The sequence below is a fragment of the Tupaia chinensis genome, unplaced genomic scaffold (genome assembly GCF_000334495.1).
Source record: "Tupaia chinensis unplaced genomic scaffold, TupChi_1.0 Scaffold000558_1, whole genome shotgun sequence".
Classification (NCBI taxonomy): domain Eukaryota; kingdom Metazoa; phylum Chordata; class Mammalia; order Scandentia; family Tupaiidae; genus Tupaia; species Tupaia belangeri.
Genome location: NW_006160070.1, coordinates 1,625,170 through 1,637,845, shown reverse-complemented (window position 1 = coordinate 1,637,845; position 12,676 = coordinate 1,625,170). Strand labels below are relative to the sequence as shown.

The 12,676-nt window shown below is 62.1% G+C and overlaps 2 protein-coding genes across 3 annotated transcripts in view; one reads left to right on the top strand and one right to left on the bottom strand.

Annotated features, from left to right (window-relative positions):
• PSMA7 (proteasome 20S subunit alpha 7) overlaps positions 1-1,012 on the top strand; it is a 5,626-nt gene extending 4,614 nt beyond the window's left edge. For both annotated transcript variants that reach the window (XM_006157727.3, XM_014591309.2), the window contains 2 exons: positions 471-533; positions 776-1,012. In XM_006157727.3, the coding sequence (XP_006157789.2) occupies positions 471-533; positions 776-868 (156 nt within the window). In that variant the 3' untranslated portion in view covers positions 869-1,012. The remainder of the gene's footprint in view (positions 1-470; positions 534-775) is intronic.
• A 1,770-nt stretch (positions 1,013-2,782) lies between these two features.
• The window catches only part of LSM14B (LSM family member 14B), a 13,774-nt gene continuing 3,880 nt past the window's right edge, over positions 2,783-12,676 (bottom strand). Inside the window, exons 3-11 of the mRNA XM_006157726.2 lie at positions 11,572-11,735; positions 10,496-10,631; positions 9,675-9,791; positions 7,485-7,652; positions 7,122-7,199; positions 6,742-6,903; positions 6,342-6,492; positions 4,795-4,979; positions 2,783-3,868 (exon numbers count right to left, since the gene is read on the bottom strand). Of these exons, the coding sequence (XP_006157788.1) occupies positions 4,808-4,979; positions 6,342-6,492; positions 6,742-6,903; positions 7,122-7,199; positions 7,485-7,652; positions 9,675-9,791; positions 10,496-10,631; positions 11,572-11,735 (1,148 nt within the window). The 3' untranslated portion in view covers positions 2,783-3,868; positions 4,795-4,807. The remainder of the gene's footprint in view (positions 3,869-4,794; positions 4,980-6,341; positions 6,493-6,741; positions 6,904-7,121; positions 7,200-7,484; positions 7,653-9,674; positions 9,792-10,495; positions 10,632-11,571; positions 11,736-12,676) is intronic.

Genomic DNA, 12,676 nt, shown 5'->3' with positions numbered 1-12,676 from the left:
GAAGGAAGCCGGAATGGGGCAGGTGGTGTGCACCCACTGTAGGGCTGATATTGGGGCAGGGGCAACTGCAGGGTGGGCAGGAGACGGCAGGGAAGCAGCAGAAGCACTCTGAGTGCACAGCTGCTCCTTCACGCCGCCGGGGCAGTGGCGGTGTGCCCATGGGCACAGCAGGAAGAACAGGCAGGAGGCGTACCTGGCCGCCCGCTCCGAGATCCAGAGAATGGTGGACAGTGGCCGGTGGCTAACCTTGAGGTCCAGGCTTTGTGCCGAGGTTGGGCCTGGGAGGCTAGGCTGGAATGGGGGCCTTGCGGTGACGCATGCCGAGGGGAAGGCTGTGAGCACAGTGCTGTGCGGGCACCCAAGGAGCACACAATGCAGCTGCTGCAAGGACAAGACTTGGGCATGCTCTAGGGACGGTGCTCACCTAGCTGCTCTCGGGCGGTCGGTGTCTGACGCGCCTCTCCTCCAAGGTGGTGCAGTCAGGAGGCAAAAACATCGAGCTGGCCGTGATGAGACGAGACCAGCCTCTCAAGGTAAGTCGCCACGCCAGCTTTCTCAGCACCGCAGCTTGCTCAGGGGTGGGGCGGGCTCCGCCAGCTCAGGTGGCCTCTGGTGGCTCAGCACCATGGAAAGGACTTCCCGAGGCGTGCCTGGGTGGCCAGACCATGCTCATGTGCTCCGGCAGCACAGCCCGCTGCTGCTGCGGCCGGCTGCTCGGCTGGTCAGAACGTGCTGGGCACCCAGGGCGACCGAATGTGCTTGGTTTTTCGGGTAGATTTTAAATCCGGAAGAAATTGAGAAATATGTTGCTGAAATCGAAAAAGAAAAAGAAGAAAACGAAAAGAAGAAGCAAAAGAAAGCGTCGTGATGGCCAGGCCCTCTCACTCGCAGCAGTGTCGAAACCGCGAGTCATGACCTCCAAGGGGTGTGCGGCGTCTCCATTCCACTGTCCGTATTGTCAAGTGTCCCACAATAAACTCCTGTATTTTTTAACCTTTTTAAAGGGAACGTGGATCTTGCTTGTAAGTGCAGTAATTCTTCAGAGCTGGGCCCTCCTGTACCTCAGTACTCGACTGACGTCCCCAGTGGGAGCTCTCCTTTCCGGTTTGCCGGGCTTGAAGCCCTTAGGTCTGTGGTGGTCAGGGTTCCTTCTGGGTCTGTGAGGGTGCTTTGAGGACTTAGGTACTGCTGCAACAGAGTCTAACCCTCGGGAAACCTTCAAGGATCGCTCCCTTTGCGGTAGAGCTCAGGCCCACACTTGGGCACCATCCACACCACATCTGAGCACACTGCAGTTCCCTTCTCCAACCCTGGCACGTTGCAGACTGACCAGGGATTTAAACTCTGGTCCCAGGTGGAATCCGGCTGCTTTTTGAGCAGTGTGATATCCCTGTGCCATGGAGTGGCCCTTTGCTTCCTAAACCCCAGTCTCTTAATGACTGCAGTGGCAAACAAACTGCCTTGTTGCCAAGACAGCACATGCTAGAGTGGGGAAGTGCCGGGGGCGTGGCCACGCTAGCCTCTCCACGTCTCCCACAGCCTGCACATACTCCTGCTGCCCCTCAAGTCACTGGGCTGGGATCCAAGCCACACCGCCCACTTCCTTACCGTAGGCCATGGGACTCAAGTTTGCGGGGTCTCAGCTACACAAGTTCTGTACTTTTGTTCTTCCGAGAGACACAGGCACCGTCAGCCCTGGCCCCGCCAGCCCAGGCCCCAGTCCTGGCTGTATGGGAAGGAGTCAGGACAGAGGACCCTCCGTGGGGTCTAGCTGCATCACCGCTGCACCACCCAGCCCCTGTATTTCTTTAATAGACCACATCCTGACACTTGGCTCGTGTCCTCTACCCGTCACTTTCTAGCTGAAGGGTACCCCCTGGCTCCTACTGCTGCGGTGGTGCGGCTTCCCGGGGTCTGGGTCCTGGGGCACCACTGCCCGCTCTCCCTGCAGCTCCTCTCGGGCTGTTTTTATGGCACAATGTAAAATGTGCAATTGACAGCAGCTGGAACCTCACAGCTCAGTTGCAGGTGGAGGGCTGGCACGCACCTTGGTTCTGCAGAGCAAGGCGAGCTCGCCTCGCCAGCTCAGGCCCAGGGCTGTGGTACCGTCCCCGCGTGCGAGCCAAGGATGGTCTCTCCACTGGCCAGGGATGTCGGAAAGGCATGACTCGGCCACAGCAGCTGCTGGAGGGGCCCTGGCCACGAGCTGTGCTGGGCCTCCAGGTGTCCGTGAGGGGTCTGAGGCCACCTGGAGATGGGGCCTTCCTGGAGTCTGGACGTTGAGTACAAGCGTCCGGACAATGGGCGCCCTGGGGAGCACAAGGCTTTACGAGGCGGCGAGGGGGCCACTACGGGACAGGTCTCCAAACTGAGTGCTGGTGTTCACGTCTGCCAGAGAGCCGGCGCTTAGAGGAACCCCAGGGGGTGCTTCGGCCTTGTCACTCAGGACTCTGGCCTGCACACACGCACACCTCGTGTGGTTCGAGCTGCGGGGTCCAGGACTTGAACAGCGCTGTTGGCCATGTGAGACTAGCCACCTTCACTACCATACCACTGGCAGGCCTGTGAACAGACTTTGAAGAAATAGTCTGTACCCAGTTTCTGGACCCGAGAGCGGCCTACGGTGAGACCAGGCCTGCACCCCCTGCCTCCGTGGCTGGGTGAATCTCGCTCCTCAAGGACCAGCTCTCAGATCGCCCAAGGCCCCCAGCTCGTGTCTGCCCCAGCCCCAGATAGCACCTGCCTCAGCAGGGCAAGGTAGACAGCAGGGCTGACAGGACTCCAAGGGCAGAAGGCTGCAAAGATCTGCATGTTTATTTATAGTTACAGTTTATGACGCCCCAGCCATGTTCTCTTGGTGGGCAGGTCCTACAAAATATGCCCAGGCTTTTACAGCTACTGGAAAAGGGTTCCTGTTTTCAACACAAAGCCCTGCCCACGAGGATGCATGCTTACACGAGGGATCTGACCCAGTTTCCATGCAGCAAATTTATGTCCCTCCCCACCCACCCCCTCTCTCCACAGAAACAAGAACTATTTACAATCAAGAACAAGCTCTTATCAACGGACCTTGCAGAGACTGGCTCATTTCCAGGTGGGCCAGAACACCAGTGTGCTCGGCCAGCGTCCAACACTGATGACCGACCCAGGTCAGGGCTGGCAGGAGGCTTGACTTGGTTGGGCTTCGATTCCCCCAGAAGCTGGCTGCATGTGACAGCTCCGTGACAGATGTTCAGGGCCCTCTGCCACTGCTCCCAGGCTCTTGTAGTCTAGCCTCTGCCAGCTTCAACCCGGAAGATGTCACCCTGGACATGTCAGGGCTGGCTGGTTCGCTTACACACATGATCCATGGGCTAGCCCCTCCCCTGCTCTCAGCCCGCCCACCACCAAGCCCACCTCTGCTGGCTCGGCGTGGCTCCTAAGACCCCACTGGGGCACTGGGAGTGCCAGGCCAGCAGCACCGAGGCTAGGTGGGTTACAGAGATGCACCTGGCTGCCGTGTTTGCCAGATGAAGTTTGGTTCCACTTCAAAACTCAAAGCTGTCATTTAAAAAAAAAAGTCACAAAGAAAAATCAAGCTTTTGCTATAGAAACCTTTTTGCAAAATACCAAAACCTTCTAATTAGGCTATGCACAACTAAACAGGAAACACAGGTTGAGACACCTCAAAGAGGTTACCTGTGAATACCTCCCAAACACAAGTGGGTCTGACTCAGACCACGGCCAAGCTCAGCCAAGCCCAAAGCACAAGTGGCAGGGCAGGAAGTTCCCAGGCTGGCGAGCGGCGGCCGGCTCCTCCGTGAGCGCAGTGTCCTCGTGCCCTCGTGCCCTCGTGCGCGGCTTTGCCTCAGTGCCACTTCAGCGGGGCCTGTAACGGGGCAGAAGTCAGGGTGGGTGGCCAGCAGGAACCGCCGTTGCCCTCCTTCCTCCAGCCAGGCCTGGCTTCCGCTCTCCGTCCCGACCACACTGTACACACTGCGGGTGGCGGGAGTCACCCTGGACCACCCAAGGTCTGGGAGTGGGCAGAAACTAGGCGCCCTGGCTGGGACACTCTGCCCGGCCCCAAAGTGCATGAGGCCACTCGGGCCTGAGCAGACGCGAAGCCTGGGCCAGATGCAGTGCGGCAGGGAGTGTGCCTCCAGCGAGGCCGACCCACACGGCAGGGAGGCTCACCCGGAGACGTTCCCGAACGCACCAGCACGCACACGCCCAGTCCACCAGGCTGACTGGCCTAGCTGTGCCCAGCATGCTGCCAAAGGGGCTGTTGTTGTCACTTGTGGAGGAAATAAACTAGGGGGGAGGGGACCACGGCCTGGTGGGTAAGGCAGCCAGATCCCACATGGCCACCACGGCTGGAGACCTGGACCTGGTGGCTTGAGAGAACACCAGGCACGTGGGCACACATGCCCCAAATCCCACGGGAACACGGAGGAGGGGCTGTGGTGCGGCTATGCCCCACGGGGACTGCTTCCTCCTGCTCCCTCCCCGTCTCAGTGCAAAAACTAAGAGTACTGCAGACTGACTCAGTGTAGGCCAGGCCTGCAGCTCACTGCCCACAAATGGTGGGCACCAGCCCACACCAAGTGCCCACCATGGTCCTCGCCATCGAGGCGTGGAGTCTCACTTTGATGGCAGGGCCTGGGTCTCACCATATTCAGAGACCCCTGGGTGACAAGATCCAAACCCTCAGCGGCTCTGAGACCTACTAGAGGCCAGACTGCTGCCTGGCTCCAAGCTCCGCCCGCACACGCTGTGCCCGTGTCCTTCTACCCCCTAGAAGGTCCCTTTGCTCACCTCCAGTGGCATCTCACACCCTGCCAGTCCCAGCTCTGTGGGATGTTGGGTTGCGGCGGGTGGTCCCATTGCCCCTGCCCCCTCGGAATCCGCCCCGAGAGCTGCGTCCGCGGAGAAACCTCCCAGACACCCCAAAAGTCTCCGTGTTCAGCTTCCTCTCTTCAGCCCACGTCGTCCGCCTGGAACTAAAACACAGACGCAGAGTGAGACTGAGCAGGGGTCTCTGGGCCAGAACAGCTCAGGCATAGATGGGCAGATGAACAGACTGCTACCAGGACTGTGTGTGTGTGTGGGGGGGCACAGGGCGCCTAGCCAGGGCTGGAGCCCACACCTCAGCAGGGCACACACAGGCTGGCCACGTGAGCCCCCTTCTCTGGGACAGAGAGGAGCCTGGGGAGGCCCAGCTGCCCAAGGGGCCTGGGATCACCACAGGACACAGACCCTCCAGTGTCAGGTTTTTCCTGCAAGGGAAGGCGCTGACAGAGCAGGGTCCCCCAAATACCGTGCTCTCCTTTGCAGCAAGCATAGCCGCAACACCTAACTGGAGGCGGGGGCATCTGCAGCGCCCCCCGCGGCCAACGGTGTGCCCAGCACTTCCACTGGCGCCCAGAACCCACTCACCTTCATGACCCAGCAGCCCGGGGCTCCCCTTGCAAGGATGCTGATCCTCAGCATCACCAGCCCACCTCTGCATGCCCACGCTGCCCAAGCCACCGTCTGCCCCACACTGCCCAGGCTCGCCCACGTCGGCTCACACTGCCGCTCCGCTTCAGGCCCTGACAGCACCCCCATCTGGCGGGAGCCTCTTCGTTACACCAACTGCACACCCTCTGGGAGCACACCTGCCTCGGGCTCGGCCCCTTGACCGTCTGGGAAAACCTGCCCACAGGCACTGGCTGGCAGACCCGCCACCCACGTCCGCTGTGCTCCGCACCCTGGCCCTTGCTGCGCCAGCCCAGCACCTCCCCCCTTGCTTACTTCCCAGTCTAGCTTCCCTGGTGAGTTGCTGATGGCGAGGGGGCCTCCCACCACTCCCTGCGGCCGCCTCTGTGCTGGCACGGTGTGCGGCTGGCCCCCCCCTCGCCGAGCCACGGGTCTGAGTTTCCACCCAAGGCCACCCCTGACGTCAGCTACAGTCTAGGTCGTCCATGGGGCTAACGACTGAGCCCCGCCGTTGGGTACTGAAAATAAAAACGCAGTGCCCAGGCCCTGGCCTCTAACGGCCAAGAAGGGATGTCTGGGTCACCACCCTAGCAGCTGCGTGAGGAGCAAGGTCCCAAGGTCAAGGCGGAACGCGGCGGACGCAGGCGTCCAGTCCAAGGGGAGCAGCGCCGACCAGGTCCCGGTCAGACCCTGGACTTGGACGGCCAGGGCTTCCTGAGGTGAAGGAGTACCGCAGGCTCAGGGACCCATCCAGCAGACTGGAGAAGCCCGCAATGCTGGCTCTGAACGGAGCCCCAGGCTCGGCCCATGAGCCCCTGCAGCGTGCTCAGGTCCCGATGGGCGTGGCGTGGGCGTGGTGCAGCCAGCGGGCTCGCCGGCCTCACCTGGTCTTGAGCTCAGACGAGATGTTGTCGAAGAACGACTTGGACTTGTCATAGTAGCAGTTGGGCCCCAGCAAGTCCTCCTCAGCAGGCACGTCGTCGTGCTGGGCCACCCCGGCTGGGTCCTGCTCCGCCCCCGTCTCAGCTCGGTCGTCTAGGAGAGGACGGGCACGCTCAGGCGCGGGACAAGCGGGGACCACCATGTCCCACCCGGCAGCCGCTCGAGGGTCTCTGCTCCCAGCCTCTGACCATGGGTCTGACCCCATAGCTCTGCTCACGCCACCCTGCCCCGCTCCTCTGCGTTTCAACGAGTCCTCTGACAGGTTTCCAAACTGGGCACCCCTCAACTGGCTCCGCTGGCCACCCCACTGGGGGTGCTCCACGGCACTGACTCAGGTCCGACCTCTGAAATTCAGCTTCTTCTTGAACTCCTTGTCTAGCTCCTCTCGGTTGAACTGAGCATTTGCACTTTCAAAATCAAAGTCGCCTTCAAACTTGATGGTGTTTTCCTTGGTGTTACTCGGACGAGTCTGTCCCCTGGAGCGGTTTCTCGTCCGCCTGTTCCCTGGAGGACAGAGGCGGCAGGAGTGAAGTGGGCTGCCAACCTCAAGTCGTCTAGGACGCCTTCCAAAGCAGCACACGGGACACAACAGGGACAGTGGGCAGGGCACGTCGAGGTACAGCTGCCAGCACCCATGGCACCGGAAGCGAGCGGGTGCCACCGAGCACAGTCTGGCAGCGTGAGGCACACGAACACGAGTGGCGACAGGTGCTACGTGTTACCTGATCGCCGCCTCTGCGGCCTTCTGTTCTCGTCATTCACCTGCCCAGAGGCCTGGACGGCAGACGGCTGGGCTACATCTACGGCACAAGAGGAAGAGGAGGCAAAGCCTTGGTGGAAGGCACATCTGACCACAGCAGGACACCGTCATGGGCTGCCACGCGGGGCCGAGGGAGGCGACGGTCAGGACTGCCTGCAGGGTGCTGGGCGCCGGCAGGGGAGGGGACCCCGTGACAACAGCCCGGAAGCTACATACCCCCTAAGAGTGAACCCGGGGAGGGAGGCTCCCCATCCAGGACAGGGCGAACTCAGGGCAGGGGTCCCCTCTCCAGGACAGGGGCAAACCAGGGTGGGGTTCCCACTACCGCTGGCCGCCGTGCTACTGGGCTGGGCCTGGCGACTGCTGAGCTGCACCCCTGTGCTGCCCTTGCTGGGTAACAGCTTCTTGGCGTTCACATTCCCAGCAGAACCCGTCTGGACAGCCTGCTCCACCATGGGGCTCTTGCCGGCCGGCACGGATGGCAAACCAGCTCCTGAGGAGGAGGGAGGGGAAGTTAAAGACGGAGAAGAGCAGCCAGCCTTCCCCAGCCCTTCTCCCGCCTGCGTGGCAGCCCAAGCAAAGCTCCAAGGCTGGGCTATTCCCCAAGGCTAGCCTGGGCAGCAAAGGCACTGGAAGTGCCTCGGGCCCCTCGCCCTCAGCGCCCCAAGTTAGAGGCCTGGGAGGGGAAGGCCGTGCCAACTAGCAGCTCCTCCCGTGGTCCAGGAGAGCCCCCCTGCACCCACACAAGCTCAGTCCAGAGGCAGTGTCGGTGGTCCGGAGAGGCTGATGAGTTCGAGCCTGAGGCTGTTTCACTTCAGGCCACGCTGGGTCCTTCCAGAAAATGCAGTATTCAGACCCCAAAGGTAAATTCTACAGCACTGTAACTTTGTGAACCAACTCGTGAGCACTGATGTCACAGAGGACGAGCTGTGCTCCTCTTGAGAAGACACACAGGGCTAGTCCCACGGGGCCAGTCCGGGGAAGACACTCAGAAAGCCAGCAGAGATGGGCCCCAAGCCAGGAGGGAGGAAGGAAACGACCGTCCACCTCGCTCCGTCTTCTTCCTTCCAGTCCCAGGACCTGCGGGACCTGTTTCAACAGGGCATGCTGGGCCCAATGGAGGCGGACAGAGAGCTGACACAGAGAAAGAGTGGCCTCACATGGCAAGTCTGTCCCCGTGCTGCACAGGGGACAGAAACGGAGGATCCTGCAGGACAATGACCCGATCCGGTTGGGATGGCCTCGTGCAGCGAACTGCAGATGTCCTGTGCGCCAGGACTGACCTGGGCTACTTCCTGACTCCCACCTGATGCAGCCTGAAGGTGACAAGCCGCCACCACGTCCTGCCCTTACTGCGCCCGAATGGGGCACAAAAATGGCTTATCTGCTTTTTGGAAAACCCACCCAGTAAAAGCAAATAAACAGGCCCGCCCCACGAGGAGCGTTCAAACAACAGCTCCCAGAGCAGCCAGAGCAGCAGAGCGGTGCGTAGTTGCTCTCCTGCACCTCGGGGAACGTGGAGTAGCGCGGCACATGCAAAGGGACAGGCTGGCAGCAGCTGTGTGCCGCCCACACACCTAGGAGGCAGCCCGGACCATGCACAGGTCACGCTGCGGACTCGGGCTTGCAGCAAGGCAGCGGGAGTTACGGGTAGGCAGACGTGCCCGACAACCATCAGTGAGTCTCGGAGCTCCACACAGGAGCCCTGGAGAACGTCGGGGCAGGCCCAGAAACCCAACAGGCGCCGCTGCAAATATGGACAGGGGCCGACGCCAGCACCAACAAACACGGCTACCCTGTTCGCCACAGAGACCTAGAACGGCCTGGACAGTGACCCCTCGCCACAGAGACCTAGAACGGCCTGGACAGTGACCCCTCGCCACAGAGACCTAGAACGGCCTGGACAGTGACCCCTCGCCACAGAGACCTAGAACGGCCTGGACAGTGACCCCTCGCCACAGAGACCTAGAACGGCCTGGACAGTGACCCCTCGCCACAGAGACCTAGAACGGCCTGGACAGTGACCCCTCGCCACAGAGACCTAGAACGGCCTGGACAGTGACCCCTCGCCACAGAGACCTAGAACGGCCTGGACAGTGACCCCTCGCCACAGAGACCTAGAACGGCCTGGACAGTGACCCCTCGCCACAGAGACCTAGAACGGCCTGGACAGTGACCCCTCGCCACAGAGACCTAGAACGGCCTGGACAGTGACCCCTCGCCACAGAGACCTAGAACGGCCAGGCTGGGAGCCGCTCAGGGAGGTGCCCAAGGCAACAGCCCCAGAGAGAGAGTTTCCTGCATGTGGCAGTCACGGTACAGCTCAGCACAGACCCTAGACCTCAGCAGTGTAGACAGGAGTGGATAATTTCTGATCCCCTCTTGAAAGCCATAGTGGTCAGTCAGTCGGCCCGGGCCGTGCACCAAAGCACAAGCGGCAGCCGGAGGCCCCCAGGGGCGTGGCGGGTGGCCGGCTACGGACACCCGCGAGACGGCGCAGCTCGCACTGCTTTACCCTTGGCCGTGAGCTGCTGTGGCTCTGAGGACGTGTCAAGCTCTGAGACGGGCTGTGGAGATGGAGAGGAGCTGGGGCTGGAGGCAGCGGCTGAGGCCGGAGGGCTCACCAACTTCTCTGGAGGAGAGAGCAGAGAGCAGACAAGCACGTGGGTGAGTGGCAAGGCCGCGTCGGCGAGCTCAGAGAGCTGAGCCTGTCGGCCGCTTACTCGACACGCTCTTGATGGGACACGGGGCTGAGAAGGGCACCTGTCACTGGGGCGGCAGGAAAGGCCAGCGGGACTTCGGGACTTGTGGTAGCAAGGGACCCTGGGCTGGATCTGCAGGCGCGCCCCGCCCTGCCCACCTCGGCCCAGACCCCAAGCGAGGAGGAGTGGCCAACGCTGAGCCTGTGCACTTGGGTCGGCCAAGCTATGTCCGTCCCGGCAGGTCCAGGAAGGGCCTGGCGCTCCACGCAGAGAGCAGAGGCTAACTGGTTACTCAGCCTCGGAGGGCCGGGTTGGGACTGAGTGCGATTTTCACAGACCAAGTAGGGGTGTCGGATTTCACTCTTCTGCCTACAGGCCTCCTGAGCGTGCAGACGTGTCTGTAATCACGGCTCACGGCTCGGCTCCCGGGTAGGTAGGCCAGCACTCCCACCCAAGCCCCGGCTGCCATCTGGACAAGTTTTGATTCGTCTGTCCCCAAAATGAGACTGGTGGCCTTGCTTTCTGCTGAGTGTGCAGTGAGACAGACCCCCCTTGAGCGGCACAGCACGAGCAATAGGTCCCCCAGGGACCGGGCTCCGCCCCTGCGGTCCCCGCAGAGCGCATGCCTACTCACCGAGACCTAGGGAGGCGGCGTAGCGCTGGCTGAGCAGGGAGCTGGCTGCCAGCTGGCCGTAGGTCGGCACCCCTCTGAACGGGCTGTAAGGCACGTGCGGCTGGAAGGGCGAGGCCGAGGTGGAGCCCAGCGAAGACTGAGCAGGAGACACACAGTGAGCGTGTACCCACTCGGCGTGCTCCTCAGGGGGAAGACGGCCGACCCGACAGCCTGCGTGGCTGACGCTCAGGCAGCATTCCGGGCCTGTGAGCTTCAGTGGGCTGAAGTGCCCTTTCCACACACCCCATTCCCAGCCCCACCTGTGCAAGGAATCCTAACACAAACTCCTCCCAACTCAGAGCCCTCTCCAGGGGGAGCTGCTGCCCTGCAGCCCCACACACAGCCAGAGGGGTGGCTTCCCAAACGTCCAACTGCTCCCTGGTGCCTATGCCCTGGGGACTGACCTTGCCCCACCCTTGCCTGGCTCCTTCCTTTCTGGCCCTGGGCCTGGCCTAGGTACTTCGCTGAAGACCCTGAGAACCGTTCCCCCAACCTCTCCAGTCTGGCCCAGGCTTCTCCACGTGCACCCAAGGCCTACCCTGCAGGCTCCCACCTTCCAGAGTGGATGCGCAACCCCAGAGGCGAGTGCCACCTACACCCTGGAGGAGCCAGCAGGTACTTAACCCTCCAGAGGTGCCCTGACCTGGGAGACAGCACCAGACGGAGCCCAGGGAGCAAGCCCTGCACCCCTGCCTGCATCCCCATCACACCGCTTGGGGCTCAGACGTCCGTAACTCCACACCACAGGCAAACACACGGCCCCGAGTGCCCAGTCCAGGCACCATCAGAAGAACCAGCCGCCTGTCCTGACACACCGCTGAGCAAGCTCAAACGGGCGGGCCCCACGCAGCGCACTAGCTCCGGTGCCCGCGCGGGCCAGCACCTTCCCCGACAGGAACACCACCTGCCTCAACAAAACCCGAGCCACTTTCACTAAACGGTGAGCCCTCAAATTGAGCGCTGCGCCAGAAATGGCAGCGGACCCCTGGGGAGCAGCACCTGGGCGTCCAGCCCCCGCAGAGGCAGGTGGCACTGACCTGCACGATGGCGGGGTCCTGAGGCAGCGTATGCTGAGCTTTCGGCGGCTCGCACACGGTGATGTCTTTGATGTCGCTTCCCCGGAAGATGATGTACTCGTAAATCTCCTCCCTGGGGGGAGCTGGCCTGTCTGTGGGTCGGTCTTCGGTGCCAAAGGACCTCACTCGAGGGTGGAGAAAAAGCAGCATTAGGTGTCGCTGTGCTCAGCCACGCCGGGTCACGGGTCCTGACACTTCGCTCTCGGGCCCTGCACACAGCTCAGCGCCCCAGTCCCACTCCAAGCACCACGGAGGGTCCTCGCGGCACAAAGCCTCCGAGGTGCTGCCGGCTGCTGAAGGCCCGGGGCAGCCCCAGGTCAGGGAGACAGGGCAGCAGCACAGCCAGCCTCATGAGCTGGAGCGCCAGCCACCCGCCTCGGGCCTGCCAGCACAAGCGGCTCTGTGCCCAGAGCCAGGCTCTCCCAGGAGGCGGTTTTCCCAGGAGAGAACCCAGCCTGGAGACAAAGAGAGCCCAGAAGTTGCCTCCACCAGCACCAGCTTGTGTCTACCCGGAAACCCAGAGCCTGAGGACCTCCGTGGGGCACTAGCCGAACACGCAGGGCTCCTGGGCAGGCCTGAGCACAACTCTGGCCAGGGCCTCCGGGGCCTCCACGACCACCTGTCACGTATGAGAAAAAGCCTAGTCAGCCTGGTGGGACCACGGCAGCGCGGCCGGCTGGGTGTGAGCGCCAGGCTGCGAAGATGCAGGTCCCGCACAAGGTGGGCCTCCCCACTGGGCTCCTCCAACAGCCGGTGGGGCCTTGCCCCAAACCCCGCCGGCACAAGGCTTCTGCAGGGCTGGCTCTGCCGCGCCCTCTTCTCTGAGGAGTACCAAGGGGCCTCCAAAAGCTCCTAAGAAAAAAACGTATTATGTCTTAATTCCACTTTCCACCATCTTTTTGAACCCTTTCCAACACTCCCCTTCTTCTCTGCAGGACCTGGAGGACGGAGACAAAGAAACGCCCAGCCACCCGCTGCCTGGACCAGCTCAGACCCACTGAGAGCCCTGCTCGCCGGTCGGAGGAGTGAAGGGAGCCGGCGGAGGGCGGCAAGCCCGCGGGGGCGC